A 26,627-nucleotide genomic window follows, 5' to 3' on the forward strand; every position below is an offset into this window, starting at 1 on the left:
CCAAAACAAGAGACTTCCTTCCTTGAGGGTTTTGGGTGCCAGACCATGACTACCATCCTTGGAAATGGTTTCATTAAGAATGTTCCTCTGCTTAGTCCCTCTTCCTTTATGGCTTCTAGAAAGTCATTCTGGAGGTATAGAATCCTAAATTCCAGACTGGAATGTGGTCCAGATGGTCTAGCTGGAGGAATAGTTTGACATGATGTAGCCACTTCTTGGCAGGAGCCTGAGTCCACAAGAATAGCCCTGCTGATGGGGGAAGACAGAGGTGGGTTTCATACCATCCTTCTCTAAATTTCCATAATTTGTGGCTATCCTGCCCTCTGGTGGTGAAATTTCCATATAGCCTGACATGTACACATTCTTCTTCCTTTCTGCCTCTCTGGATAGGCCTTGAGTAGAAAAGAGGACTGTGGGGGCCTCTCTCATAATGAAAGGCTTTATTTTCCAAGATCTGGGGCCTGTGGCTGATCCAAAGCCCATGTTGATTAAGAACCAGATCTATCATTGTCAGATAAGGCTGAATTTGTCTTTGCTCTGCCACACAGTGTGACCTTGGGCAAGCATATTATATAATCTCTGGGCCTCAGTTTCTCCTTGTGAAGACAGAGTCAAGAGTACCTAATTCACAGGATTGAGGGAAATCAAATGGAATCAAATATATATATATATATATATAAACCATCCAGCCAGGCACCGGTGGCTCATGCCTGTAATCCTAGCTACTCAGGAGGCTGAGATCTGAGGACCACAGTTCAAAGCCAGCCCAGGCAGGAAAGTCGGTGAGACTCTTATCTCCAATAAACCACTAGCAAGCTGGAAGTGGCGCCGTAGCTCAAGAAGTAGAGCACTCGCCTTGAGCTGAAGAGCGCAGGGACAGCCCCAAGCCGAGAGTTCAAGCCCCACGACTAGCCCAAAACAAACAAAAAAACCCAAAACAAATAAACTATCCAACACCTCCCTTTGCACCATGTACAATGTCAATGATGACATTATGAAAACCTAACTAGATTTCTTCCATTTTAGTTCCATGGCTTTTTCTCCCTTTATTATTAGTTTGGTTTAAGTGAAGGCCAGGTGAATCTCTGCACCATCTTCCCTCACCTTCAACTTTGTATGCTTCCATTATCCTTAAACCTTTCTTCCCTAGGGGTGTCAAGGACCAGATCTGGTGGGGGGCTGATGAAGGAAAAAGGTGAGCCCTTCCCTCTCCCTTTCCATTCTTAAGTCACTTAACAGAGGTTCCTGGGGAGACATTCTCCTGGCTCCCCATAGAGAAAAGCCTTGAGGCAGACATCTCTTTCTGGCCAAGCCATCTGGTTTCAGGATGAGTTTGGAAGGAGTGGGGTGGGATGATACAGGTTCTCTGGTCAGTAGGGACATTGGGTCAGGTTTATTGCACTTGCAACAGAGTTTAAATAAGTCCAGGGTGTCTGGAGCCCAGGGGAAGGGAAGGGAGGGTTGGGCAAGGAGTGGGGGAGGGGCAGCATCAGTGCAGCTGGTGGACAGAATCTAAGTCTTGCAGGCCTGAGGCTCCCCTTTCTCCAGAGACTGAGGGGGCCTGAGTCTGGCCAGGCTGAGGTTCCAGATCTGTTGCCATCATGGCCTCTTCAGGGTCCTAGGCAATTCCTGACTATTCGTAAGTCAGGGATAAATAGGGCCTCTAGGCCCAGGTCTGGAGCAGACCCAAATACAGTCCTGGATCTGCCCAGATTAGGTTATCAACATCTGAGGCTGGGCTTTAGATCAACTCCAGGTCCCAGACTGGATCCAGCTCCATGTGAGTTCTGACTCCTCTAGAGCTGGGTCTGGGCCAGCATTGACCCTTGACCTTCATTTGGGATCTGTCCTGAGGCGGTCCATCCTCGGTTAGTGTTCCTTGTTAGTCCCCCAGGGTGGGGGCTGTTGGAGCTGCCAGGCCAGGTCTCACTCCTCAAGCCCCAGATTCTTAGCTGGAGAGGGGGTGGGGCTTCCTTTGGATCTCTGGTGAGGAGTGATGACCCATCTTTGCAGGCTGGAGCTGGACAGGAAGTCCTGGTGGCACGGCTGGCCCGAAGAACCACAAATAGATTCCCTAGCTATGATTCCAAGTTGTTTTCAGGAAACTCTGAAATGCAAAGGCTGCAGAAAGGCTGAGGCTTCTGTCCCTGGATCTGAGTTCCCCCATCTGTGGGAGAGCATGTGTAAACGAGGGTCCTTCACAGTGCACAGGGGGAGGGTCAGCCCCAGTTTCTCTCCTGGCCCCTGGCTCTGGCCCTTCAAGTATGTCTCTAGGCCAGGGAGAGGAAGTTCTCCCTGGCCCTCAGCACCTTCAGGAAGTGCTCAATCCCCTCTCTGTGAACAGATGGAGAGCAGGGGACTGGCTCTTCAGGATTGGGAGTCTGGGATCAGGAGGACTCAGGCATCAGAGGTGGCTGGAGGCTTGAGCTGAGCTTTTTCCATGGCTGTGCCGTATGGGAGGGAACGCTTGAAGAAGCCAAGCTGATGAAACGGAAAGAAGGGAGCAGTTAAGTACCAGCACGACTCTGATTCCAAGAGAAAATTAGGATTCCTCAGTCTTCCTAATCAGAATTCAGACTATGAGACTTCCCGACGATGTCCAGTGGGTACAGGAGAGTGATAATCAAAGGTGATTTAGAGACCTTTTATCCTTGAATCAGTATCTTAAAAAATGATCCCAGTGGGGCTGGGAAGGTGGCTCAGTGGTAGAGCACTTGCCTTGCATGCTCGAGGCCCTGGGTTCGATTCTTCAGCACCACATTAGAAAAAAGCCAGAAGTGGCGATGTGGCTTAAGTGGTAGAGTGCTAGCCTTGAGCTGAAGAGCTGAGGGACAGCGCCCAGGCCCAGAGTTCAGGCCCCACGACCGGACCCAAAAAAAAAATTTGAAACCTGCCCAGGCAGGAAAGCCTATGAGACTCCTATCCCCAATTAACCACCAAAAAGCTGGAAGTGGAGGTGTAGCTCAAGTGATAGAGGGCCAGTCCTGAGTGAAAAATGAAAAAGCTCAAGGACAAAGTCCAGACTGAGTTTAAACACCAGGACTGGCGCACGCACGCACGCACCTGCACACACACACACACACACACAACACACACACACACACACACACACACACACACACACACACACACACACACACACACACACACAGAGTCCCCCAGTTAAGCTAGGAAGGGCAAAGAAGTCCCATGGAGTCAAACCTTCAACTCAAATATGGAGTCTGTCTGCCTAGCAGTGGCTGCTTCTTAAAGATTCCATACCACTCTTAGGAGATGATTGACTAGAGATGGCTGCCATGGACTTTTAGAGGAAGTGACAGGAGAAATAGCCTTGTATTTGCCATCTGTGGGCTACAGTGCTTTTGCAAAATGGACAAGAAGACTCTTTCTAAGCTAGGAGCTGTAGATGGAAGAAAGGGTCCTCGGGAAGGGTCAGGCCTGGACTCAGGTAGGCAGGATGGAGGTGAGAACATACTCCCAGAAAACAGCTGGTGGTAGATACTTGGGATTACGCTGGGTTGAGGGCAAAACCTGCAGGCAGGGGGGCCAAGTGTAGGGCAGGATGTGGCTAACCTTATAAAGAATGTAGATGAGCAGACCAAGAAGCAGAAGTCCAAAAAGGATGGCTAGGATGATGATCCACAGCGGGACGCCATTGCTGCCCTCTGCTTTGCTCCACTGCACGGCCGTGGCCACCTGGGGGGAGCAAGCCCAGTGAAGTCGCTGAGAACCCACAGACTTTCCTCGCTCATACTTGGTCTCCGTTACTTGAAGGCATCAGCGCTTTGAGTGGGCAACAATATTGTCTCTCACTTTTGGGCCTTCCTGTTATTTCCTTTCCTCAGTATCATCCTTTCATGAGTGGCTAGCCTGGTTAGTTCCCTCAGGCCTCAGCCTACACATCACATCTTCCAGGAAGCCATCCCTGATCCCGTAAGACAGGTGTTTCTATAACTCACCAGCTTGGCCACTCACACAGTAGATGACACGGTTATTCCTTACATGGTCATTCCCAGTCCTAGTTCCAGGGCTCTGAGCCTGGCTTCTGTGAACTAGACCTCTGGTCCTCTGGCCTCACCTGAAGTCTCTTTTGAGGCAGCTGCTGAGGCAGGATCCGGTAGGGCATTTTCATGGCTTCGTACACAGCCTCACACTGAAGGCTAAGTGGCTGGTGTTCCCGCTGTGGGTGGGAAAGAGAGGTTAGAGCAGCCTTTTTTGGGATCTAGAAGACAAAGAGCTTCCCCATGGTCTAGGGCTCAGGCTGTGATCTTTCCTTATATTGGACTCATTCTCTCTTGATGTTTCTTTTGTCTTTATTTTGTGCCACCTGGGTCTTGAATTTAGAACCTGGGCTCTGTCCTTGAACTTTTTTTGCTCAAGGCTGGTGCTCTACTACTTGAGCCATAGCTCTATTTTTGGCTTTTTTTCACAAGGGAGTGGAGGGAGTTGTGATTTGATTAATTGGAAATAATAGTTTCAAGGACTTTCCTGCCTGAGCTGGCTTTGAACTGTGATCCTTAGACCTCAGCCTCCTGAGTAGCTAGGATTACAGGTGTGAGCCACCAGTGCCCAGCTGAACTGTTTCTTATATAATATATGTAAAACTGAGAAATTGAAACTAAATAATGTATAATTGAAACTAAATAATGTATAATCAGATGACATGTTCAATAAAATAAAATTTCTTTTTTGAATCATTAATATGGGTCAACACCCAGATCCAAGCTTGGACCATAATGTATGCTGGATTAAATGGCTCTTTACTATTCCTGCATCTGCTTACTTGGTCTCTCTTCTCACTCTCCATTCTCTGAATTGGCCAGAAGAGGAAGAGGTTACTCCTACTATGGCCACGAGGTGGCGCTAAGGACAGACTTTCTGATCTAGATCAGGGGACAAGGGAATTGCAGTGTCCTGTCCATTGGCCAAAGGAGAGCTGCTTAGGACAGTAGAGAAAAGGCAGGGCTGGTCTGGGCAGGCCCAGGGGTCAGGGTCAGGGTCAGGGCTGAGGCGAGGCTCCCTCACCTGCAGAATGGTCTTGGCCCAGATTCGGAAATGTAGCTGCAGAGTTCGGCTTTCTTGTCGGTGTAATGGCCCAAGTTCACAGCGTAGCCTTAAACACTCAGCTTCTGGGCATTTCTGGAAAGAAAAGGCTTGAACTTGGAATTCTGCCCCCTTTTTGTGTGTGTGGGGGAATAGTTCTGAGAGCCCAAGTAGGTACTCCAAGCGTAGGTCCTGACCCAATGCTCAGAATGACTTACCAGGACCTTTGCCCCAGAGGTGGCGGCGCTGCGGCTTGGGGCTTCTCGTTTCTGCAGGTGTGAGGGGCCCTCGGGGTCCAGCTGGAAGAGGACGAGACCCTTGGATACCTTTCCCAACTCATTACAGCATCGAAAATAGCCCACAGCTTTGTTTAACCTCTGCCTCTGTGTGTGTGTGCACACGCGCGTGCAGGGGTGGGGGGGAGTGTGTAGGTACTGGGGGCTTGAACTCAGGGTCTGGGCACTGACCCTTAGGTTTTTTTTGCTCCAGGCTGGTGTTCTACCACTTGTGCCAATGGCTCTATTTCCAGCTTTTTTGAGAGTTAACTGGAGATGAGTCTCATGGACTTGCCTGCCTGTGAAAATGGCTGGCTTTGAACCACAATCTTCAGAGCGGTTAGGATTACAGGTATGAGCTGCAAGCATCCAGCTATTTATCTGCCTTTCTATCAGTCCACTCCACTGACCACTTCCCATGTGTAAGGCACCAAGGGAGCTCAGCACTGAAATCTGAAAACAGATGGAACTCAGGTTTTCATGAAGACATGAGCCTTTTTCTTTGCCTTGGCTGTTCTCTTTGTATGAATGTTCTTCTGTAGCTTATAGGTAGCTTCATCTTTGTCTTTTAGGCCTCAGGATTTTCCTTCCTTCCTTCCTTCTTCTCTCTCTTTTTTTTTTTGTGTCCGGTCATGGGGCCTGAACTCTGGGCCTGGGCGCTGTCCCTCAGCTCTTTAGCTCAAGGCTAGCGCTCTACCACTTGAACCACAACGCCACTTCCGGCTTTTTTCTTTTTGCTTATGTGGTGCTGAGGAATCCAACCCAGGGCCTCAGGCATGCAAGGCAAGCGCTCTACCACTGAGCCACCTTCCCAGCCCCACCACTTCTGGCTTTTTGAGTAGTTGATTGGAGGTAAGAGTCTCACAATCTTTTTTTTTTTGCCCAGGTTAGCTTCAAACCATGATCCTCAGATCTCAGCCTCCTGAGTAGGTAGGATTATAGAAATGAGACATTGTCATCCATCCAGCTCTGGTGTCAATTCTTGGGTGTGAGTCCAGGGTCTGGAACTCTGGCTCCGTTTTTTCACTCATAGCTGTTCTTCTACTACTTAAGTCACATCTCACTTCTGGCTTTTTTTTCCTGGTTAATTGGAAATTAGTCTCTTGGATTTGCCTGCTCCTGTAGGCTTCAAACCTTGACCTTTAGATCTCAGCCTCCTGGGTAACTAGAATTATAAGTATGAGCCAGCAGGACCAAAACTCTCTACATCCTGCCTCCCACCCCCCAGTAATGGAATTTGATCTCAGGGCTAGATACTTAGCAGGCAGGCACTTTACCACTTGAGCCATGACTCTAGCCCCAGGCCTCAGTTTACTGTTTCTTCATGAGGATTTTCCTGATGACATAACTGAAGGTCACCAGTCTCCCCAACAGCGTATCAGTTCTGTGTTTTCATAACTTTTCAATACCTGTAATTTTTCTCTTTTTAGTTTTTGTTGTCTATCAGCCTCCACTAGAACAAAAACTCCAGGAGTGGGGGACTTGATCGGTTTTGTTTGGTGTGGGTTTCTTTTCCTGTGTCTAATGGTGTCCTAACATTCATTACACCAAATGCTGCTTTTGTGTAACTCCAAAACAAAGGCACGGGCCCCGAAGGACAGATCTGGAAAAAGCTTCCAGGAGGAAGTGGCTCAGATCAAGGCCCTGGATAAACACCAGGAAATAGGGAAGGTTGCTTCAGGCAGAAAGAAAGCAATGGACAAAGTTGCTTTTCCCTCCCAGGCCTCTGAAACCTCTGAACCTTCTGACTCTTCCTTTCTCACCCACTTCTCCCAGGCCCTCAGTCTGGTCCTCTGAGCATATCAAAGCCCTCACCTCCAGGCCCTGTGGGTTGATGAGGTGGCTGGCTGTACAGTTGCTGAGTCCGGTCACCCTGGTAACATAGAGGAGCTGCTGGCCTTCCAGAGCATGGGGACAGCTGAGCTCCAGCACACCCTGGCTGATGGAGCTGGGGCCCAGGTTGATGAGCTGAGGAGAAGAAGGTGGAGTGCTGATCCACTGAGATTCTGGGCACCACACCCCACCATACCCTGGCTACATGGCTTCCCCTCTTTCCAGCCCACTCAGCTGGCCTGTCCCTCATTGCGCTGTCTCTCTTGGACCTTTTCTTCCTGTCACTCACCCAGCTCTCTCTCCTCTTCTCCATCCTCCCTCTGATCCCGTTAGCTCCTCCTTTTCTTTCTGTCACTCATTCCCACTAGCTCCTCCTTCTCTTTCTGTCACTCATTCCGGCCCCTCCCCTCTGCTTCCGCTTCCTTGGCTACCACCCAGCCAGTCTCACCTCATAGACGTGGTGGACAGCAGGGCCCACATCCTCTTCCTTCTGAGGCTGGTCTCGAGGATGCCAGTCGGTGACTGGGAAGAGCACCGCCTCAGGCTTGGAGACACTGAGGAGAAGAGTGGTTGAGAGAGGGGCAGAAGAAACCCCCTATCCTGAAAAGAGCCCCCCCCCCCATTCTACTGGGCACTGACCCGTTAAGAGACACCTGGGCTTGAGCTTCCACGGAGAGCAGGAAGGAGACCATATTGCTTTGCGAATTGTTGAGATTCTTACTGTGGGATGGAGGAAGACTGAGGTGGCATCCGGAGCTCAGCCCAGGAGAATTCCACACTTGTTATTGGGCTTGGCCACCCACCTGCCCCGCCCTCCCTTCTGCCCCCAGCCCAGCCCTCCCCACACTCTACCTGAGGATCTGGAAGTCAAACTGAATGGTTTTCTTTGTGTCCCGGAGATGAGGGACAGTGAACCGAAGGCCACCCCAGAGCTACAGGTCAGAAAGGGGCTGTTAGACTGAGCATGTGCCTTGCTTCAATTCCAGCCCTCTCTCCTATGCTGCGGCCAACTCTGGACTCACGGGACTCTGTCCTGGGGTCCTCTCTCCCTCCAGATTTCTCCTCCTCATCTTCTTTTTTGTGCTGGTCCTAGGGCTGGGGCTTGACCTCAGGGCCTAGAAGCTGTTCCTGAGCTTCTTTCACACAAGGCTACTGCTCTACCACTTGAGCCACAGCTCTAGTTCTGGTTTATTTTCAGTAGCTTTCTGGTAGTGGAGATAAGAGTCTCAAAGACTTTCCTGCTTGGGCTGGCTTTTTTTTTTTTTTTTTTTTTGCCAGTCCTAGGGTTTGAACTCAGGACCTGGGTACTGTCCCTGAGCTTCTTTTGCTCAAGGTTAGCACTCTACGTTTGAGTCACAGCACCACTTCTGGCTTTTTCTGTTTCTGCCATTACTGTACTGAAGAATCGAACCCAGGGCTTCATGCATGCTAGGCAAGCGCTTTTACCACTAAGCCACATGCCCAGCCTCCTGGGCTGGCTTTGACTAGTGATCCTCAGATCTCAGCCTCTCGAGGAGCTAGGAGCCACAAATGCTCAGTTTCAACCCCCTCCTCTTCCACCCAAGACTTACGCTGGCCCCTGCCTTCATGGGGTTGCCCAGGTCGCACACCAGCAGACGGCTCTGGTTCACGGCGGAGTAGTCACAGCTGAGGCTGGAGAAGTTCTGGAGATGTATGGGCAAAGGTCAGGCTTGGGTGTCCCCTCTGGAGAGATATCCCCTCAACCCCACTTTGGAGAGAGTCCCCTCTCTCTCACCCCTGGGTGTCTGATGAGTCCTGAGTACTCAGCCTCTGGAGGGGCCGTGACCCGAAGCTCAGCCTCGTAGGCACCGCCTTCGCCCATGTTCTGGGCGTGGAAAGTCAGGTTCACTGCGTTCTTGTCACCCAGATACACAGGTTTCTGTTCCCTGGAGGGGACACACAGGATAAGGATGCTGGGGAACGAATGGCCCAATGAGGACAATGGGGAATGTGAATAGTACAGAAGAGACAGCACTGAGTTCCAACTCTGGCTGGGCACGAGCCTAGCTGCTTTATGCAGACTATTGTATTTGACCCTTCTATCAAGACAGAGAAAGAAATGCGGCCAGGCGATGGTGGCTCACATCTATAATCCTAGCCACTCAGGAGCGGAGATCTGGGGAATCTTGGTTCAAAGCCAGCCTGGGCAGGAAAGTCCATGAGATGCTTATCTCCAATAAACTACTCAGAAAGAGCTGGAAGTGGTACTGTGGCTCAAGTGGCAGAGTGCTAGCCTTGAGCACAAAGAAGCTCAGGGACAATGCTCAGGCCCTGAGTTCAAGCCTTGGCACCAGCCCAAAGAAAAGAAATGTCCTTACTCCTAATGTAGAAAGACACAGAAGTCAGAGAAATTTCAGAGACTTCCCAAGGTCACACAACTAGTATGTCCCGACTAATATCTGAGTGCCAGGGGTACCCTGAAACTCCCAGCTCACGGCTAGCACCACTTACCCATATACCTGCAGTTGCAGGTCAGGCACACAAATGTTGTCTTCTCCGCAGTCCAGCAAAATCTGAGCCTGGGGAGCAGGGCAATCTTGAGAGGGGAGTTTCCACCATGCCTGGGCTGCAGGCCCTTCCTTCCTTTCCACAGCCCTGCCCCCAGGTGTCCAGGTCTCAGTCCTCCCAGGGCTCCTCTTTCTACCCCATCCTCACCTTGTCTTCTATCCGATTCTTACTCTGGTAATGCAGAACTGGCTGGAGGCCATGGCTGTCCAGGGGAGCTTGGGGGTCCAAGGAGAAGTTGAGAGCGATGTGAATCGGGGAGAGCTTGTCTCGGAATTCTGACTCATTCTAGAAATCAGGGGAGAAACTTCATAAGGTCAGGGGACTCTGGGGGGACTCGGTGGCCCCTCTCTTTCAGTTTTGCATCTCTTTTTTGCAATTCTTTTTTTTTTGGGGGGGGGTCCAGTCCTGGGGTCTGAACTCTGGGCCTGGGCGCTGTCCCTCAGCTTTTCAGCTCAAGGCTAGCACTCTACCACATGAGCCACAGCGCCACTTCCGGCTTTTTTCTTTTTGCTTATGTGGTGCTGAGGAATCGAATCCAGGGCCTCAGGCATGCAAGGCAAGAGCTCTACCACTGAGCCACCTTCCCGGCCCCTCCTTTTTGCAATTCTTAACAACCTCATTTCTTCAGAAGCCCTGGCAGCCTGGCTCCCAGTCCTCGTGACCGAAGAGCCTCCTTTCCTCGGCCTCACATGACCAGAGAGCCTTCCGATCTCACTCCCTTCAGGAAGGGTCTTAGTTCTGTGTGGGTCACCTGCCCTGGCCAGTCCACCCCTGTCCTCAGAGCCATACCCTGAGGTAGATCTTCATCTCTCTGCAGTCCTCCCGAGCCCCATTCTGGATGAGCAAGGTCTGGGTTAAGGTTGCCTGTCTGGAGGCCATAAACAGTGCCCGTCGTATCCCTTTTTGCTTCTGCCAGTCCAGTTGGAGTTCTACCGTGAAGCCTGTAGTCAGGGACACACATAGAAGGCAGGATAATTGGCCTCACCTTCCTACTCTATTCAAGGAGAGAGAAGGTATCCCCATCCACAACCCCTCCCTGCTGTCCCAGGGCCTGAGAGATCCAGGTTGTTTCCCTTACCAATGGAGTTGGGGACATGTTTTCCAGAAGCATTGAGACAGAAGCTGAGGTTGATGCTGGGGAAAGACCAACAAATGCAGTTGGACCAGTACCCTGTCTTTTACCTTCTTCCCAGATAGACCTCCATCTAGGACACCCCCATCCATCCCTCTCTAAAAGCAGACATAGGCGGGCCTCTGCCTGCTCCCAGGCCCTGATCTCTACAAGTCTTCTGGTTCTGCTCACCAGGATACAGGGTTCCCCTCCAAGCTGCAGCTGCGCTCTTCTGGATTGAACATGGCAGGGAAAATGGTGAGGGAAGCGCTGGCAGACACAATGGGGCGGCCCCTGGCAAACATGGATGTGGGATAAATAGAATTAGGACTCTGAGAGGCTGGGCACAGGAGTCTGATGTTGCAGACCCAGAATGACAGTTTCTTTTACATTCATTTTCCCAATCTTAGCTTTAAGGAGAAACTCCCATTTCTCCCAGGCTGTCTCAGTACCCGCTTTGAGTTCATACCTGTATACTACAGCCTTGTCCACTCCAAAGGACCCCACAATCAGATCTGCAGAAGGCAAGAAACCACCCCTTACAGCAAGCCCAAATCAGAATGTACCCTTCCTAACCTCCCCAACCCACCTTTGAGTTTCATTGCTCAAGGAGGCTGAAGTGAAGGGACTACACCATCTGGTGGCAATGTCCTAGAATTGCACCCAGGAGCTTAGGATGGGTAATTCTATTTCCTTTTTTTTTTAAGTGCTCAAAATTTTAGTTCTTCTAAAATACTGTGAAAATTAACCCAAAACAGACACATATGTACAGGTGCATGTGTATTTTACTTTTGAATAAGAAACTATAAAAACAGCTGGGTGCCAGTGACTTATGCTTGCAAATCCTGGCTACTCAGGAGGCTGGTATTCTGAGGATCCTCAAAGCGAGCCTGGGCACAAAAAGTTTATGAGACCCTAACCTCCAACTAATCACCAAAAATCTGAAGTGGAGCTATGGTTCATGTGGTAGAGTGCTAGCCTTGGGAAAAAAAAAAAAGTTCAGGGACAGTGCCCAGGCTTGGAGTTCAAGCCCCAGGACTGGCATGTACACACACACATACACACAGTGTAGTTGTGTGTGTGTGTGTGTGTGTGTATGATGGTAATGACTGAAGGTGTGGCTCAAGTGGTAGAGCATCTGCCTAGAAAGAATGAGTAGGAGAGAGGCTCTGAGTTAAAATCCCAGTACTGAAAAAAAAAAAAAAGCCTTAAAATCAGTACTATAAAACTGGTTTCCACAAAGGAAAGTAATAGTAATTTTAAATGGCTGGTTATAGTTGGTTCTCTAGGCTTATTTATTTATATATTTTACAGTGTGAGACCAGGGCATTCCAAAGGGAAGGGGCCTAGGGCCCAACTCACCAGGATATCCGTTGCCATCCAAGTCTCGACCTCCTCGAAGGGCAAAGCCAAAGAAGTCTGGGGTGTGGCCGGCTGCCCACAGGGGCTGAAGAACTTGGGAAGGCTTTGAGCCCAGGCCTCTTGGGCTCCCAGAAAATATGAATACTACTCCTTGCTGGGTCTCCCCACCAAAGGGAGCCCCGATGGCTACATCTGCAAGATATACAACACACATCAGTCAGCAAGCCGGGAATTGGGGTGGGTGGTGGGGAGGCGTGGGGATCCAAATCTCTACCACTAGACCCCAGGACTTGGAACTCCTGTATTCTAATCTCTTCAAATCTCCAACATCCAGGCTTAACATTCACAACCTTCTTGGAAAAGCAGGGGAGCCTGTGTATCTTAACAGATAGAACTCACTCCCAAATCCCTAATTTGCCCCCCACCCCCACCCTTCCCCATCACCCTCAGCTTCCAGAGCTCATGTTGCTTACCATTATAGCCGTCCTGGTCCAGGTCCCCCAGGGGGGTCAAGGAGCTGCCAAATCGGCCAAACTCATCGTGACCAGTGAGGGTGAGGGTGGGTGCAGGCTCAATGCCAGCTGGGTGCTGCAGGTAGATGTAGACCCTGCCCACCTCCTGGTGGCGCCCATCAGGCGTGCGCTCCATGAGCAAGGGTGCCCCCACCAGCAGGTCATCCAGTCTGGGGTGGGGGGAAGAAGGGCAGACCCAGGCATTCTCATATTCTGTCTTGTAACTCTCCACAGGCATCCTGGCCCCCCGTGGTCCCTCCCACACCGATCAGAAGACCCAAGGGCTCCGATTTAGCTCCCAGCAATCTCTTTGTCCCTAAGCAAGGGGAAGGCAAGCATGAGTGAGAATCCAGAGCCAAAGGCTCTGGAGAAACACTGCTGGCATCTTGTCCCAAGCTCCCTCTTCTCTCTTGGATCTGGAAAGGCCATCATGGTGGCTCCTTTCCCACTACTCACCCGTCCCCGTTGATGTCAGTGGCAGCCACGGCATAGCCAAAGTAGGAGGCCATCTGGGGGGGGGGGGAAGGGGAGAGAGGGACCAGCACTGTCTCAGAACAAGGCAGGGTCAACAGTTAGGATCAAGAGGGAGCTGTAAAGCAGTTCACAGGCTGTAAGGAGGCTGGGAAGTGTGCCATCATCGCATCAGGGCTGGGACTTAGTTGGCAGAGAGCCAAGCTAGGGTATGTGTTGTGTGTGTGTGTGTGTGTGTGTGTGTGTGTGTGTGTGTGTGTGGTGGAGGTCCTTACCTGTTCCCCTGAGAAGTTGTAGAGTGATCGGATGTCTGAGCCATTAAGGATGGTGACCTGGAAATGAGGAGAGAAGCCTATTGGTCCAAGTGTTGCAAGGGTGAAGGATAAGGGGGACACCTGGAGGTAGGAATACCTCCCTCAGAGACAAACTCCCAACTCCCTCCTGAGTTTTGTCCTCCTATTCCCCTCTCCTGGTTCCACCAGCTGCCTGCTTATCCACTTTCCTCCAAATTACTTATCTACTACACAGATTTCACAATGTCTGTTTGTCCCATCTCTGCCCTACCAGAATGGAAGATCAGTTGGGGTAGAAGCTTGGTTTTGTCCTTTGGAACATAAATGGAGCTTAGTAACTAGTAGCCACTCAATAATTATGACTGAATGCACACTGGTAGATGTGTGTGTGTGTGTGTGTGTGTGTGTGTGTGTGTGTATGTGTATGTGTGTGTGTGTATGCCAGTACTGGGGCACTCACTTGTGTTTTTTTTGCTCAAGGCTGGCATTCTACCACTTGAGTCACACACTTACTTCTGGCTTTTTGTGGTTAATTAATTGGAGATAAGTATCTCAAGGCTGGCTGCAAATCTCAATCCTTCTGAGGAGCCTCCCAAGGTGCTAGGATTACTGGAGTGAACCACCAAGGCCCAGCCACACGCAGGAGTCTTAAACTCAAAACCTAAGTCATGGCTGGAAGGTGGCTTAGTAATAGAGTGCTTGCCTAGCATGTAAAAAGTCCTGGGTTTGATTCCTCAGTACCACATAAACAGAAAAAGCTGGAAGTTGGTGCTGAGGCTCAAGTGGCAGAGTGCTAGCCTTGAGCAAAAGAAGCTCAGGGCCAAGTGCTGGTGGCTCACACCTGTAATTCTAGCTACTCAGGAGGCTGAGCTCTGAGGATTGTAGTTCAAAGCCAGCCTGGGCAGGAAAGTCCATGAGACCCTCATCTCCAATAAACCACTCAGAAAACTGAAAGTGGTGTTGTGGCTCAAGTGGTAGAGCACTAGCCTTGAGCTAAAGAGCGCAGGGACAGCACTCAGGCCCAGAGTTCCAGCCCCAGGATTGGCAAAACAAAACAAAACAAAACAAAAACTCAAAAAACAAAAAACACCGAAGTCATCCCTCATCCTCCAGTCCCCTCTGAGCCACAAACACTTCTGTCTTCTCTATGTTCTCCCTTTAGCCGCCTATCCCTGTAGACCTCTAAGGCCCTTGGACCCTGGCTCCTTCCCACAGTAGTTGCTGTAACTGACTCTGCTGCAAGTCCCCCAAGAACTGCCCAGAACTGCTTTGGGCTCCCCTGTCTGGCCTGCACCCCACCCCTACCCTTACCCCAGGCACTGGCCCATGAATAAGACTGACTAATTGCCTTTGAGTGCATCTGGGATGGTTACCTCTGGCCTGACACTCCTGTGATTCCCTGGAGTCACCTCCCAGACTCTGCCCATCTATATTACTGTCCTTCTCAATCCCAAGCAGCCTGAGAGATTTTCCTCCATTCTGTCCCTGTCCAGGACACCCTCTCACTTCATCTCTGCACAGAGAAAAGCCTTCCCTGACCCCAGCTTTATTCCCCCCCACCCCAAACAGTTCTGCCATCCCTTTGGTCACTTTTCAAAACTTGTCATAGTGTACACAGAACGCTCACTTTGAAGTAACCTAGCTCTGGCTTTAAATCTTACTGGGTAATCTTTTTTGTTTTGTTTAAGCTAGTCCTAGGGTTTGAACTCAGGGCCCGAGCATTGCCCAAAAGCTATTTTGCTTAAGGATAACCACTTGAGCCATAGCTCTACTTCCAGCTTCTTGGTGTTTAATGGGACATAAGAGCCTCACAGACTTTCCTGCCTGGGCTGGCTTCGAACGGTGATCCTCAGCTCTCAGCCTCCTGAGCAGTTAGGATGACAGGTGTGAGCCACCGGCGCCCAGTTTACTGGCTGATCTTAAACAAACAGGCCAGTTTGTCTCAGGTGCAAATGTGAAATGACAACACCTCTCTTCCATGGACTCAGAGATAGACAGATGATGCCTGGGGTGCAGTGTTTTATCTCACATACTTGGTTACCTTACTTCTCGAGATAAAGGGAAAATGTCTTCATCTCATCTATTCCCTTGCCTTAATAAGTGTTCATTGAAGGGCCATGTACAGCACTGTTATCTGTACACGCCCTTGTCATAGCCTAATTATAACAGCTGCCTGTTGTACTCAGCCGAACAATTCACCAAGTACTTTCAGATGGACTATCTTATTTCACCCTTTCCAGTTCCTCTGGTGAGGTCAGAACTATTATTATCCCATTATATAGAGGAGAATACAGCGTAGAGAGGTTAAGCAGGAGGCAGGGTAGGAAAAAATAACCGTAACGTATCCAGCAAAAGCACCAGAACTTGAACCCAGGTCTGACTCCAGAGTCTGTATCTCATCTAGATTGTGAGGCGCCCCCCCTCACCAGCCACAAATGGCTCTTTGTGTAGCCCAGAAGGAGAGAGGGGAGGCAGGAGGGGAGGTTGGGCTGGATCTTACGTAGCCATAGGTAAGGTTCCCTTTGGGTACACCAGCAACGAAGTCTGCAGGGGGAAGAGACACAGTCATAAGATCAGGCTGAGCCAGGCAAAGCAGCAGAAGCGGGGAGTGTTTGAGTGCTGCTTGTGGTCCCCAGGTCCTGGATCTCTACCCCTCCCTCCCCTGGTCCAAATGTGGACACTCACCTTCTATGTCATCACCACTGAATTCACCCACAGCCACAGCATAGCCTGGGGAGACAGAGGGAGTGGATATTGGCATTCCTGCCTCAGAGATTCTCTTGCCTTGCTCTGCCCCGCCCCCAATCCATCCCCTTCATAGGCATTCATTCTGCACAGGACAAGTATGGCAACAGGGCCAGGTGCTGGTGGCTCACGCCTGTAATCCTAGCTGCTAGAAAGTGGAGATCTGAGGATCAAGGTTCAAAGTCAGCCCAACCAGAAATGTCTGTGAAACTCTTATCTCCAATCAGCCACACACACACACACATACACACACACACAAAATAACTCTCAGAAACAGAGCTATGCAGAGTGTCAGCCTTGAGTGATAAAGCTACAAGTTCGCTAGCGCCCAGGCCCCGAGTTCAAGCCCCAGTACGAGATGCAAGCAGGGTTGTGAGTAGGAACCCTTGAATTCTCTCACCGTCCCTCCCCCCATGCCCCATGTGCCACTCACCCAGGTAGCTGTCATCGTACACGGAGCTGGCCTGGCGGGTCTGCAGCTGCCCCTGAACCAGGTTGATGAGGTACTCGGGGTAATAAGACTCAGCGATCTGCTCCTGAGTGGCGGACAGGATCTGGCCTGGGGAGGGGGCGCAGAGGGGATGGGTGGGGGGGCTCTGGGGACTGGCTGGGGAGGGTTTCAGAAGCACTGCTCAGGGAAAGGAAGCGTGTAGAGGGTGATGAGCCTGGCAGAAGGCCGAGGAGAACTGGGAGGGGGTGGGGGGGGACGAAGACGGCAGAAGCAGAAAGGACTGGTGAGTTCAGGCCGGGAGTGGTGGAGGGAGGTTGGTGTCAGGGACTCCCAGAAGGATGGAAGAAGGACTTACCTTGCCAGAAGTAGCTGCCGGGTCCACCCAGGACTACACGGCCCGTCTGCAGGGTGGGGGTAGAAGGTGAGTCTCTCCATATATCATCCTGGACCCCATGTGTCTAGGCCCCCTGCCCTCTTCCCCGCTTCGCCCTCTCACCTTGGTGAACTCGGCACTGAAGCCGCCTTGGCAGTAACCCTGCCCTGCCACCCAGCTGAAATCTGTGTGGGAGAGGATGGTGAGCGGGAGGAGAGGTGAGGGGGGAGGGGGGGAAGAGGGGAGGGAGGGGGGGGGATGAGAGCCCTTCCTCCCATCATGGTACTTACCTGAGCGGCAAGGCGAGTACTCAAGGACTCGGGTGAAGTTGTCTGTGGAGAGGTAGCAGGTACCCACGGGGTCTCTCAGCGGCTCCTTCTCTGTGCGCCAACTGTACAGTGGAGCACATGCCTGGAAGGCCCAGGAGGAGGGGGCTTCAGGCTTCCTCCCACAAGAGCCCTGATCCCCCCACCGAGCCCTGCAGGCCTGCCTCCATCCCCAAGCCCCTGAATCACTAAATCCTTCTAGGACCCTCACCAAGATGGAGGAGCCATGGGCTCGAACTGTGGCTCCAAACCACTGCAAGGACTTATACTCCAAAGGCTCCTCTTCTTCCGTGCCGGACAGCGAGGACTCCAGGACCCGGGAGCCTTAGGGAGGTAAAAAGGGAGGCGGGTGGTGGGGGTGTCCCATTGGGCAGCCTGGAGGTGTCCAGCACTTCCAGGTCCTGAACCCTTGTGATTTAGACAAGGAGAGGATCTTCAGTCTGCTTTGGAGTTGGGACTCATTACACACACACACACACACACGCACGCACGCATACAAGCACGTTGTCTCTCCCTGGCTTCCTCACCCAAGGGGACAAAAATGCTTGCAGTAGGCAGGCGCATGGGGGAACAGAGGTTGCTTCCCAAGAGGGCAATTTCTGTTTACCTGGGCCTGCGACTCCAAATCCTTCCTTTCTTCTTCCTTTGCTTTCCCTCCCTCCCTTCATTTTTGGTAGTACTGAGCTTTGGGCTTGCTAAACAGGTGTTCTACCACTTGAACTATGACTCAACCTTCCCCCTACCATTTCTCCTTTCCTCTTCTTTCCTTCTTTGTTTAAATTTCAGGGTTTTTTTTTTTCATTAGTGTACATTATTACACAAGAGATACAATGCATCCCAATCAAACTCCCTCTCCTTTACCCTTCTCCCTACTTCTTAAAATTCCAACTGATTTCCTTCTATTTTCCTCCTCCCCCTCTCATCCTTCTCCTCCTTCCTCTCTCTGTCTCTCTCTCTCTCTGTCTCTCTCTTTCTCGGTTGTTGTAGGACTTGAACTCAGGGCCTAGGCACTATCCCTGAGCATTTTTGCTTAAGGCTAGAGCTCTATCACTTTGAGCCACAGTTCCACGTTCAGTCTTTGAGGGTGTTAATTGGAGATAAGAGTATTGCTGACTTTCCTGCCTTGGCTGGCTTTGAACTGTGATCCTCAGATCTGAGTAGCTAGCATTACGGGCAGGAACTACGGGCTGTTTTGATGATTCTTATCTCCATAACCTCCATCTTTTGATGCCTTCCTCTTCCTGTCTCCTCACCCTAGTCTTATCTCTGGAGACAGACTGCACCAGTCCATCTCCTGTCTCATCATTTATTAGCGATGAAGAGACCTTAGACAAGTGACTAAATCTTCGCTTCCTCACTTGTAAGAGGGGGAATAATAATATCTCCTCCAGCTGTTGGAAGGATTAAAGGCGCTGATGTCTGTGAGGAGCTCACCACAGGGCTCAGGCACACAGCAAGTGCTCAGAGTGTGAGCTGTCACTCTCCGTCTGGGAACTGTGCTCCCAGAGGGCAGCAGCCAATCAGCTTTCAGTCTTGAAGCACAGGACGCGGCACAGAGCCTGGGGTGAAGTCACTTAGTCAGTGCCTTGTTAAAGGAACTGATTCTTCTCTGAGACTCTCCCTGCTTTTGTCTATGTTACAGCCCTGGCCTCCCTGCGTTGTGGGTGATTCAGTGGAAATGAGAGCCACATGTTTCTGAATCACGCCCGCCCTCTTTGGGCTGGGCCTCAGAGTGAGTGCCATGAGGAACCTACGGCTCTGAGAACTGCTGCTGGAAGAGAACGTGGCGGTTGTGCATGCGTGTCTGTGCGCATGCGTGTGTACATGTGTGTGTGCGTGTGCATGTGTGTGTTAGAGGGCCTAGGCAGCCACACCTGTGGCTCTGGGTCCTACCCTCCCCCCCACTACTGTCACACCCACCCTCAGGCCCTCCCTGAATCCCACCAGCCTACCTTTGCTGTCAAATTCTATGGGGGTGCACTGTGCAGGCCTGGTACCCCAGGGACAGGCATAGACAGCACCCCCCTGCAGCACTCCTGGCTGGCTGGTGTTAGACTTGGGGGCCCCCACCAGCACGCTTACCCTGTGGAAGAGAGAAGAGAGGTTAACTTACTTACTGGGGGGGAGAAGGACTTCCTAGCTCTTGGTCAGGGCTCTAGGCCAGGACTGTGTGTGTGTGTGTGTGTGTGTGTGTGTGCGTGTGCGTGTGTGTAGGGGGTAGGTGCCCCATGGGTTGTATTTATATCTCAAAAGATGCCGCAGATGCCAGAGGCACAGGCTGGAGTCAGGCATGTGCTGCTGTCACTAACCCAACCCCTTTCCTCCTCCCGCCACGCTCTCCTCTCCAACAACTCCTGTGAACAGACAGAAGGAAGCAGAGCCAATTCCTGGAGTGCTGGAGGGCTCTGGCCTCAGTTTCTCACCATCTCTGTGGATACCTGTTTTGGTTAGATGCACAGCCCAGCTTGGAATATTGCTCAGTGGTAGAGTATCAACATGTGCAAGGCCCTGGCTAGATTCCCCAGAACCAGAAATAAAAGAACACATACACTCTCTCACACTCACACTCAAATGCAATGTGTGGCCTCTGATTGGACAATTTAGATACACTGCCCCTCTATAGCTTCTGGGTTTTTGTACCTACCCTTTACCCTTACTTCCCAAGCCAAAACCCTTTTCCCTGGGCTGAGACCCAGGCATCCAAGGGCCTACTGCTGAGCCCTTGGGGCGTGTAGGAGGAAAATGTGAGTCTTGGAAATCAGACAGCTGTAGTGCAGAAAGGAGCTGCAAACAGTGAACACAGACTGTTTCCTTGGGCCTGCCCCACCTTGGGACTCCAAAGTGAACCTCACCTATTTGGTTTTGTTATAAGGCTTTGAACCCCTTCAATCCCAGCTCTAGAAGACCCAATTCAAATCCTACTCTTCTGCTTCTTCATCCTGAACAAATGGATCAGTTAGTTCTCCCCAGAGAAGCTTGCCTCTGATGGGATCCCATGTCCTGGGTAGTCATAGCTGAGGCAGCCTTCCTGCCTTCAATGTAGCCTCTACCATCCTTGAGTTCCTTGCTTCCAAGGCCTCTACACAGCCTTCAAGCTTTGGCTTTTTCCTTCAGGATCTCCTGTGAGGACTCCATCTGGCAGCCTGGGCAATTTGCCCTGGCCATTGGACTAGTGTCCCTGCCAGCCTTGGCCTCTTCTCTTGTGTCTGCCTCTGGCATTGCTTCTTAATTTGTCCCTCGCTGTCCTCATGACTGCTTACTCTCTTGGTTCAGGTTTACGGGTTCTCTCTTGGTCTTAGATCTTAGGTTTTTCTACCTCTATTAGTTTCTGTCCCCTTTCAGCTTGCAACCTGCCCACCCCATTACCCCTTTCCTGGCCCAAAGGAAACTTCCTCAGTCTTTTCTCTTGCTCCCTAGGAAAGAAGCACAAGTGGGAGATGCTAGTAGATGGCACAGCGGCTAAGAGTGTCTTCCAAGAGGACTAGGTGTAAGGCCTGGTGCTGGTGGGCTCACGTCTGTAATATTAGCAACTCAGGTGGCTGAGATGTGAGGATCGTGGTTCAAAGCCAGCCTGGGCAGGAAAGTCCTTGCCTATGAGACTCTTTATCTCTGATCAGCCACTAATAAAAAGCCAGAACTGTGGCTCAGAGTGGTAGAGGGCAGAAGAACTTGAGCGAAAGAATTCAGGGACAGTGCCCAAGCCCCATGACCAACACACACACACACACAAAGGACCAAGTATATGAATGGGGAGGCCTGGGATCTAGAGGGATGGGGAGGGGGATGGGAATCAGAGAGGACAGCCCCAAGGGCACTAAAGTGTGGTGTGTGGGCCAAAAGGTAGGAAATGGAGAAGGCTGAGAGGCAAGAAGGGAGGGTGCAGAAAGAGTTCCAGGAGTTCAGGGAGGGGGTGAGTGGAGAGGGGAGGGACTAGCTTCTGTTTCCCTGGGGACAGGAAATGTTTACAGCCTGTGGCTTCCTTTGGGTTTCCAACCTCTCACTTCTCCATTTGTCCTCACTCCCGCTGGGCCCCACCCCTTTCACTCATTCTGTTGGGGGTGGGAGCCAGTAAGAGATAAGAGCGGGCCACTCCAAACAGACTCCAAACTGACTTGAAACTGAGTGGAGACTGCATCCACAGGGAGGCTAGAATCCTTGGGGGTGTGGTTGCCCCAGGGCTGGGAGACTAGGAGCGGTGCATCCAAGACCTGCCTGCAGGCTCTAAAAATACAGAAAGGGCCTTCTACCTCTACCAGGTGATGAGAACCCTGGTTCTGGCTCTAGCCCTAGGTCATTAGGACACTGTCCCATCCTTTCTTTCTCAAAGTCCCCTGGAGCACGGAGGTGAGACCCCGTGCCCTGTTCCGCACTTGTCATTTCTCAACATCCTTGGCTCTTTCGGAGAGCTGAGCCCAGAACCCCAGAGATGGCCTGGAGCAGAAATGTGTTTAGCAGGATTGGGAGGTGACAGACAAGGCCTCACAAAGTTTATGAAGGCCACAAACACAAGGGACAGAGACACGTGGGGCATATCTATTCCTGCTCCAGGAGAAGATTTAGGATAGCCCCATGCAGGCACAGGGCACAGATCCAGACCCTTCCACCACCCCCACCCCAACTTCACAAGGCTTATCCTGTGTATTCAGTCGCCCACCCATGCCTGTAGTCCCAATCAATCCAACACATAGGCACACTGCCCTCAGGCCAAGGGAGATATTTGTGCATTTATTCTCCTAGTTCTGGCCACCTAAATCCTGAGTCCTCCTAAGGGTTCAAGAAGGTAACAATGGAGGAGTTCTTGAGCTGTTTTCAGTATTTTAGAAAGCCTAAAGTATTTACTTGATAAGACAGCCAGGGCTAATTAAAATGTCCCATGCTTTTGTTGCTTTAGGTTGGAAGGAAATCAACTCCTGTAGGGAACCTGGTTATCTCCTGCTGGTCAGAAGCTCTAACTGGCAACTGGATAGTTTTGGTTCATCAAAACTGGAAGGTAATTAATTACTCCATACTAAATGTGGTTTGGCAGACCAACTCTTCTGAAATAGAACCCAAGGAAGATATAATTGCCATAACTTATTGTTTTGAAGTCTCAGAGCTCTGCAATTCTAGAATTAGCCCCTGCCAACATGGACTACTACTCTAGCTAAGAGATAACTGCAGAGGCTGGGCGCCCATGGGTTACCTCTGTAGTCTAGCTATTCAGGAGGCTGATAGCTGAGGATTCCTGTTTGCAGCCAGCCCAGGCAGGAAACTTTGGGAGGCTCTATCTTCAATTAGTCACCAAAAAGCTAAAAATGGAGCCATGGCTCAAGTGGTAGATCATTAGCTGTGAAAAAAAAACCAAACAAAAACAAAACTAAAAGCAAGCTCAGGGACAGCACCCAGGCCCCGAGTTCAAATTCCAAGACTAGTATAAAAAAGGGGGAGAGAGAGAGAGAGAGAGAGAGCGAGCGAGCGAGCGAGCGAGAGAGAGAGAGAGAGAGAGAGCATCCACTGGGTTTACAACTGATACAGATACTTCTGAGAGGGCACAGGCAGTGCAGACCACATACCAGCTTAGCCCCACATTATCCTCCAGACGTCCTTAAACGAGTCCTAAACTGTCTTCATTTGACAGGTGGGAAAACTAACTCTGTAAGAAGCTATTTAAAAACACGTCCAGGGTCACCCAAAATCTTTTCCCAAATAAAAGTCAGAAGCCAGGATTCCTGGATTCTAGACCAACCCTCTGGTCTACTCACAGCCAATTGATCCTCCCCTCTCCCCTCAGCCAGGCAGGCTTTTGATTAACCATGTCTCCCGTTCAATACTCAGTTACTGTTTGACTCCTTTGGCCCCACAAAGTCGGGGTGGATAGCAGCAAGTGGACCAGGGCCCAGTCCTGCAGGTCCCACAGCAGTTTCTGCTTCTGGAACTCCCAGAACACAAACAAGGGAGATGCTTGGTTGGCTTGGAAGGAAAAGCTGCCTTCCTCCAGTTGTTGGTTGAGTGCTCAGGGAGCCCCAGCGATGAGACTGGCCCACCTTCCAAGCTTTCAAGTGTTCTGGGCCAAGTCACTTTCCCTCTTCAAGCCTTAAATTCTCTCCCTATAAAGTGATGGGTTGCACTTGAATGGTCCCTGAACTAACTTCTACTCTAAAATTTCCACGCTTGCACAGTTCAACACTAGGGGTTTTGTAACTATGGAGAAATCCACAGGAAAGTGCTAAAGGAATGTGAGGGACCGTGATCACAAGCCCCATTATGGGCAGGATGAAAAATCCAATAAGGAATGGGGAATGGCTCAAAGAATGAGGTGGTGGTTGGGGAGGAAATAGCTAAAACCAGTATACAACCAACTCCATAAAACTCTTACGTCTCTCTTGTTCTAATCAGCCTCTGGAGACAGGTACCTTATATACATATATTAGTATCATCTCATTCAGTCTTTAGAGTACGTTAGGTGTTCATGGGAAAGCCAGGCTTCAGTAACTGTTTTCAGGTCCCAGTTCTTCTTCTTCTTTTTTTTTTTTTTTGCCAGTCACAGGGCTTGAACTCAGGGCCTGAGCACTGGCCCTGAACATTTTTACTGAAATCTCTACCACTTTAAGCCACAGTGCCACATCTGGTTTTCTAGTGGTTAACACAGAGGTAAAAGTTTCATGGACTTTCCTGCCCAGGGTGGCTTTGAATTGAGATCCTTAGATCTCAGGCTCCTAAGTAGCTAGGATTACCGGTGTGAGCCACCAGCACCTGTCTCAGGTCACAGTCCTTTGGCTGGTAAGTGGTAAGGACTGGTGTCTTGCATTACCTGGCTTCAAGCTTCACTCCATCCTGCCGTGGAATCTCTATGGTGCTTCCCCTGTGTTCTCCAGGAGAAATGAAGGAGAGACAGGTACCCAGAGGCCCTCCCTCTCAGGTTGTGCTATCTCACTCTAAGGGAAGAATGAAAGGCACAGCTGGGCTGGGAGGGAGGTCCCGGGGGAAGAAGAATGTTGGGAGTGACACTCCTCCAGCCTTCTGCTCTAAGACAAGCAGAGAGGGAGGAATTTGAGCAGGACACCTGGGTTCTCTTGGGAGGGAAGGAAGATGAGTAGAGGGGAGGGAAGGGGAGTAAGAACACTGGGTTCTGTATTAGAAGCGGGCTTTGGGGGATCAAGCCAGGGGCCAGACGCCTAGGGAACCAAGAGTGTGTGAAAGTCCAGATGTTTTGGGGGTATCCAAATTGGGAAATGATAGTGTTGTGTGGAGTGTGTGTGTGTGTGTGTGTGTAGAGGGGTGAGGGGGGAAGGTTAAAAGACAGACAACTGCTAGGAAGAGGAGGAGACCCCCCACCCCCTCTTCTCTACTCCATTAGGGTTGTGGTAAGAAGTTTGAGGGGGCCTGGGGGAGGCCAGGCCTGGCAGAGGCTCCAGGCCAGGGTGATGCAATGGGGTTTGGGCAAGAGGCCAGGGGGGTGGGGTGGGGGGTGGGTGGGGACCTTGAAAAGCACAGACCCAACAGCTGGGGCCTAACCATCTTTCTTTTTTCTTTTCTCTAAGTCCCCCAGACAAAGGAGAGATCTGCCCCCTCCTCTCTACAACTAAATTAGGTAAATTAACTCTTTTCCCCTGCTCCCAAATCAGAGATCAGGTAAGTGTTATCAGGTGTAAAATCCTGTTCCTCACAGAGGTCCCATCAAACCCAAAGGCTGTGGGAGTGGGGTGCTGGTGGTGGGAAGCACAGGGGTGAAGGAGAAAGACTACTACAGTCATTGTGAAGGCTCAGGACTCTGCCATCTGCCCTTCACCCCCTCACCCCAGAAAGTAGGGGCAAGTTACCTTTTCTGCTCACCCACCCCCACCTTTAAACCAGCATCCTTGTTCCAGTGTGGCTTCGATTCTAACTCCAATCTCCCCCAAGTTTGTGGGCACCCCACTTTTATAGACATTCAGGGTTTAGGTGGCCCAGAATCTTCCTTTGAGTCTTTCAGGGTCCTGCGGGACCTTGATTCTGACATTCTTGGGTTCACGGAGGTAGTATCTCCCGCTTAGTTTCCGACCCCAGCCCCAGAAGTGACGAGCTGGGTCTCAGTTCAGCGGCAGCCGACAAGCTACAGGAAATCAGCTTTTCTCTTCCTCCCCAGAGTTAGAGGAAGAGGGAAACCGCCCACCACCCCCCTTCTCGCCCGCGCGCGCACACACACACACCCCTCCCGACACATCCGTGTACCCGCCCTCGGCTGAGCCCGACCCCCACCCCAACCCCAGAGCCCCCAGTCCCAAAGACCTGGGGTTCTCCACAAATTTTTGGATCCCCCCTCCCTTCCGCCCGCCTTGTCCAAATGTATTGGAGGTGGAAGGCGGAGCAGGAGACTGAGGAGAAAGAGGAGGGGGCCGTCCTCCCCCTCCTTCCCAGGTCTTTTCCCGGCTGGGCTCGAGGGGGGAGGGGAGGATGAGGCTGGCCCCCATTTAACCTTCCAACCCCTTCAGTCTGTCTCCTCTCTCTTAACTACACGCACAGTCCACCCAGCCCGGATCCGTTTCCTCTCCGCACAATGGGCCCCCTGGATCCTGAGGTTCCCCAGTGGAACCCTCCGCACTAAACCCCTTCCCGGTCTCCACACCTCCCTCTGCGCCCCTCCAACCGGCCTCAGGTCCCTTCCACCTGGGACCCCTCCAGATCTCAGCCGGAGACCCCCTCAGCTCTGTATTCATGCCCTCTTCCTCTCGGTTGGCTCTGAGACTCCTGCCCAGACTTCGGCAGCTTTTAGCTTCGTGTCCTCTCCCCCCCATGTCTACCACCGATCGGCTGAGACTGCAGGCCCCCGCCGCGCCGGGCCACCCCCCTCTCGACCCCCAACTCTCGCATGGGCACCCCCCCTCCAAACTCCAGCTCTGGTCCTTCCAAACTCCGCCCTGGTCCCTTCCAGACCCCAGGCGCGCGCCCCCCTTTCCTTCCTTAAGTCTTCTCCAGGCGGTCTCCCAACACGCACACGCACAACACACACGCACGCACACCCATCCCGCCGCCAACCCTCGCCACTCACCCGTCGGTGCCCGGCCGGTAAAACTCCACCGAGAAGCCGAAGAAGGAGCCCGGGGGCCCGGAGAGCACCGCAGGGGCCTCGGCCTCCAAGTTGAAGCCCCCGACCCTAGATAGGGGCGGCGGCAGCAGCAGCAACAGCAGCAGAGGCAGCAGCGGGGGCAGCGGGGGTCGGCGCCTGCTCCCCCAGCGCAGCTGCCCGGCGTGGAGAGGGGACCGAGGCGCCCTGCTCCCCATAGCGCCCGCTCTTCCCTGTCCTGGGGCCACCGACCCGGAGCCGCTTCCTAAACCTCCCAGAGG

The 26,627-nt window shown here is 51.6% G+C and overlaps 1 protein-coding gene across 1 annotated transcript; it reads right to left on the reverse strand.

Annotated features, from left to right (window-relative positions):
• Positions 1-1,365: 1,365 nt before the first annotated feature.
• Itga5 (integrin, alpha 5 (fibronectin receptor, alpha polypeptide)) lies at positions 1,366-26,627 on the reverse strand. The gene is made up of 30 exons (XM_013032536.1): positions 26,332-26,627; positions 19,277-19,407; positions 17,536-17,648; positions 17,289-17,409; positions 17,122-17,183; positions 16,981-17,026; positions 16,608-16,733; positions 16,115-16,159; positions 15,930-15,973; positions 13,412-13,468; positions 13,122-13,174; positions 12,627-12,835; positions 12,154-12,345; positions 11,261-11,306; positions 10,984-11,085; positions 10,759-10,814; positions 10,470-10,621; positions 9,828-9,965; positions 9,624-9,691; positions 8,908-9,058; positions 8,723-8,815; positions 8,004-8,083; positions 7,791-7,871; positions 7,600-7,705; positions 7,134-7,286; positions 5,262-5,342; positions 5,026-5,139; positions 4,079-4,180; positions 3,574-3,696; positions 1,366-2,481 (listed from the first exon to the last, which is right to left on the reverse strand). Exons 1-30 carry the CDS (start codon positions 26,562-26,564, stop codon positions 2,398-2,400), a joined length of 3,162 nt encoding a protein of 1,053 aa, XP_012887990.1. The 5' UTR covers positions 26,565-26,627; the 3' UTR covers positions 1,366-2,397.

The sequence above is a fragment of the Dipodomys ordii genome, unplaced genomic scaffold (genome assembly GCF_000151885.1).
Source record: "Dipodomys ordii isolate 6190 unplaced genomic scaffold, Dord_2.0 Scaffold155, whole genome shotgun sequence".
In the NCBI taxonomy this organism is placed as follows: Eukaryota; Metazoa; Chordata; class Mammalia; order Rodentia; family Heteromyidae; genus Dipodomys; species Dipodomys ordii.

Coding starts and splice junctions, on each gene's coding strand:
- Itga5 (XM_013032536.1), bottom strand. CDS start 26,564: ATGGGGAGCAGGGCGCCTCGGTCCCCTCTCCACGCCGGGCAGCTGCGC. Junction 16,734..16,980: donor CGGCAGCTACTTCTGGCAAG/GTAAGTCCTTCT, acceptor CCCCCTCCCCAG/GCCAGATCCTGTCCGCCACT. Junction 7,706..7,790: donor GCCCAGGTGTCTCTTAACGG/GTCAGTGCCCAG, acceptor TCTTCTCCTCAG/TGTCTCCAAGCCTGAGGCGG.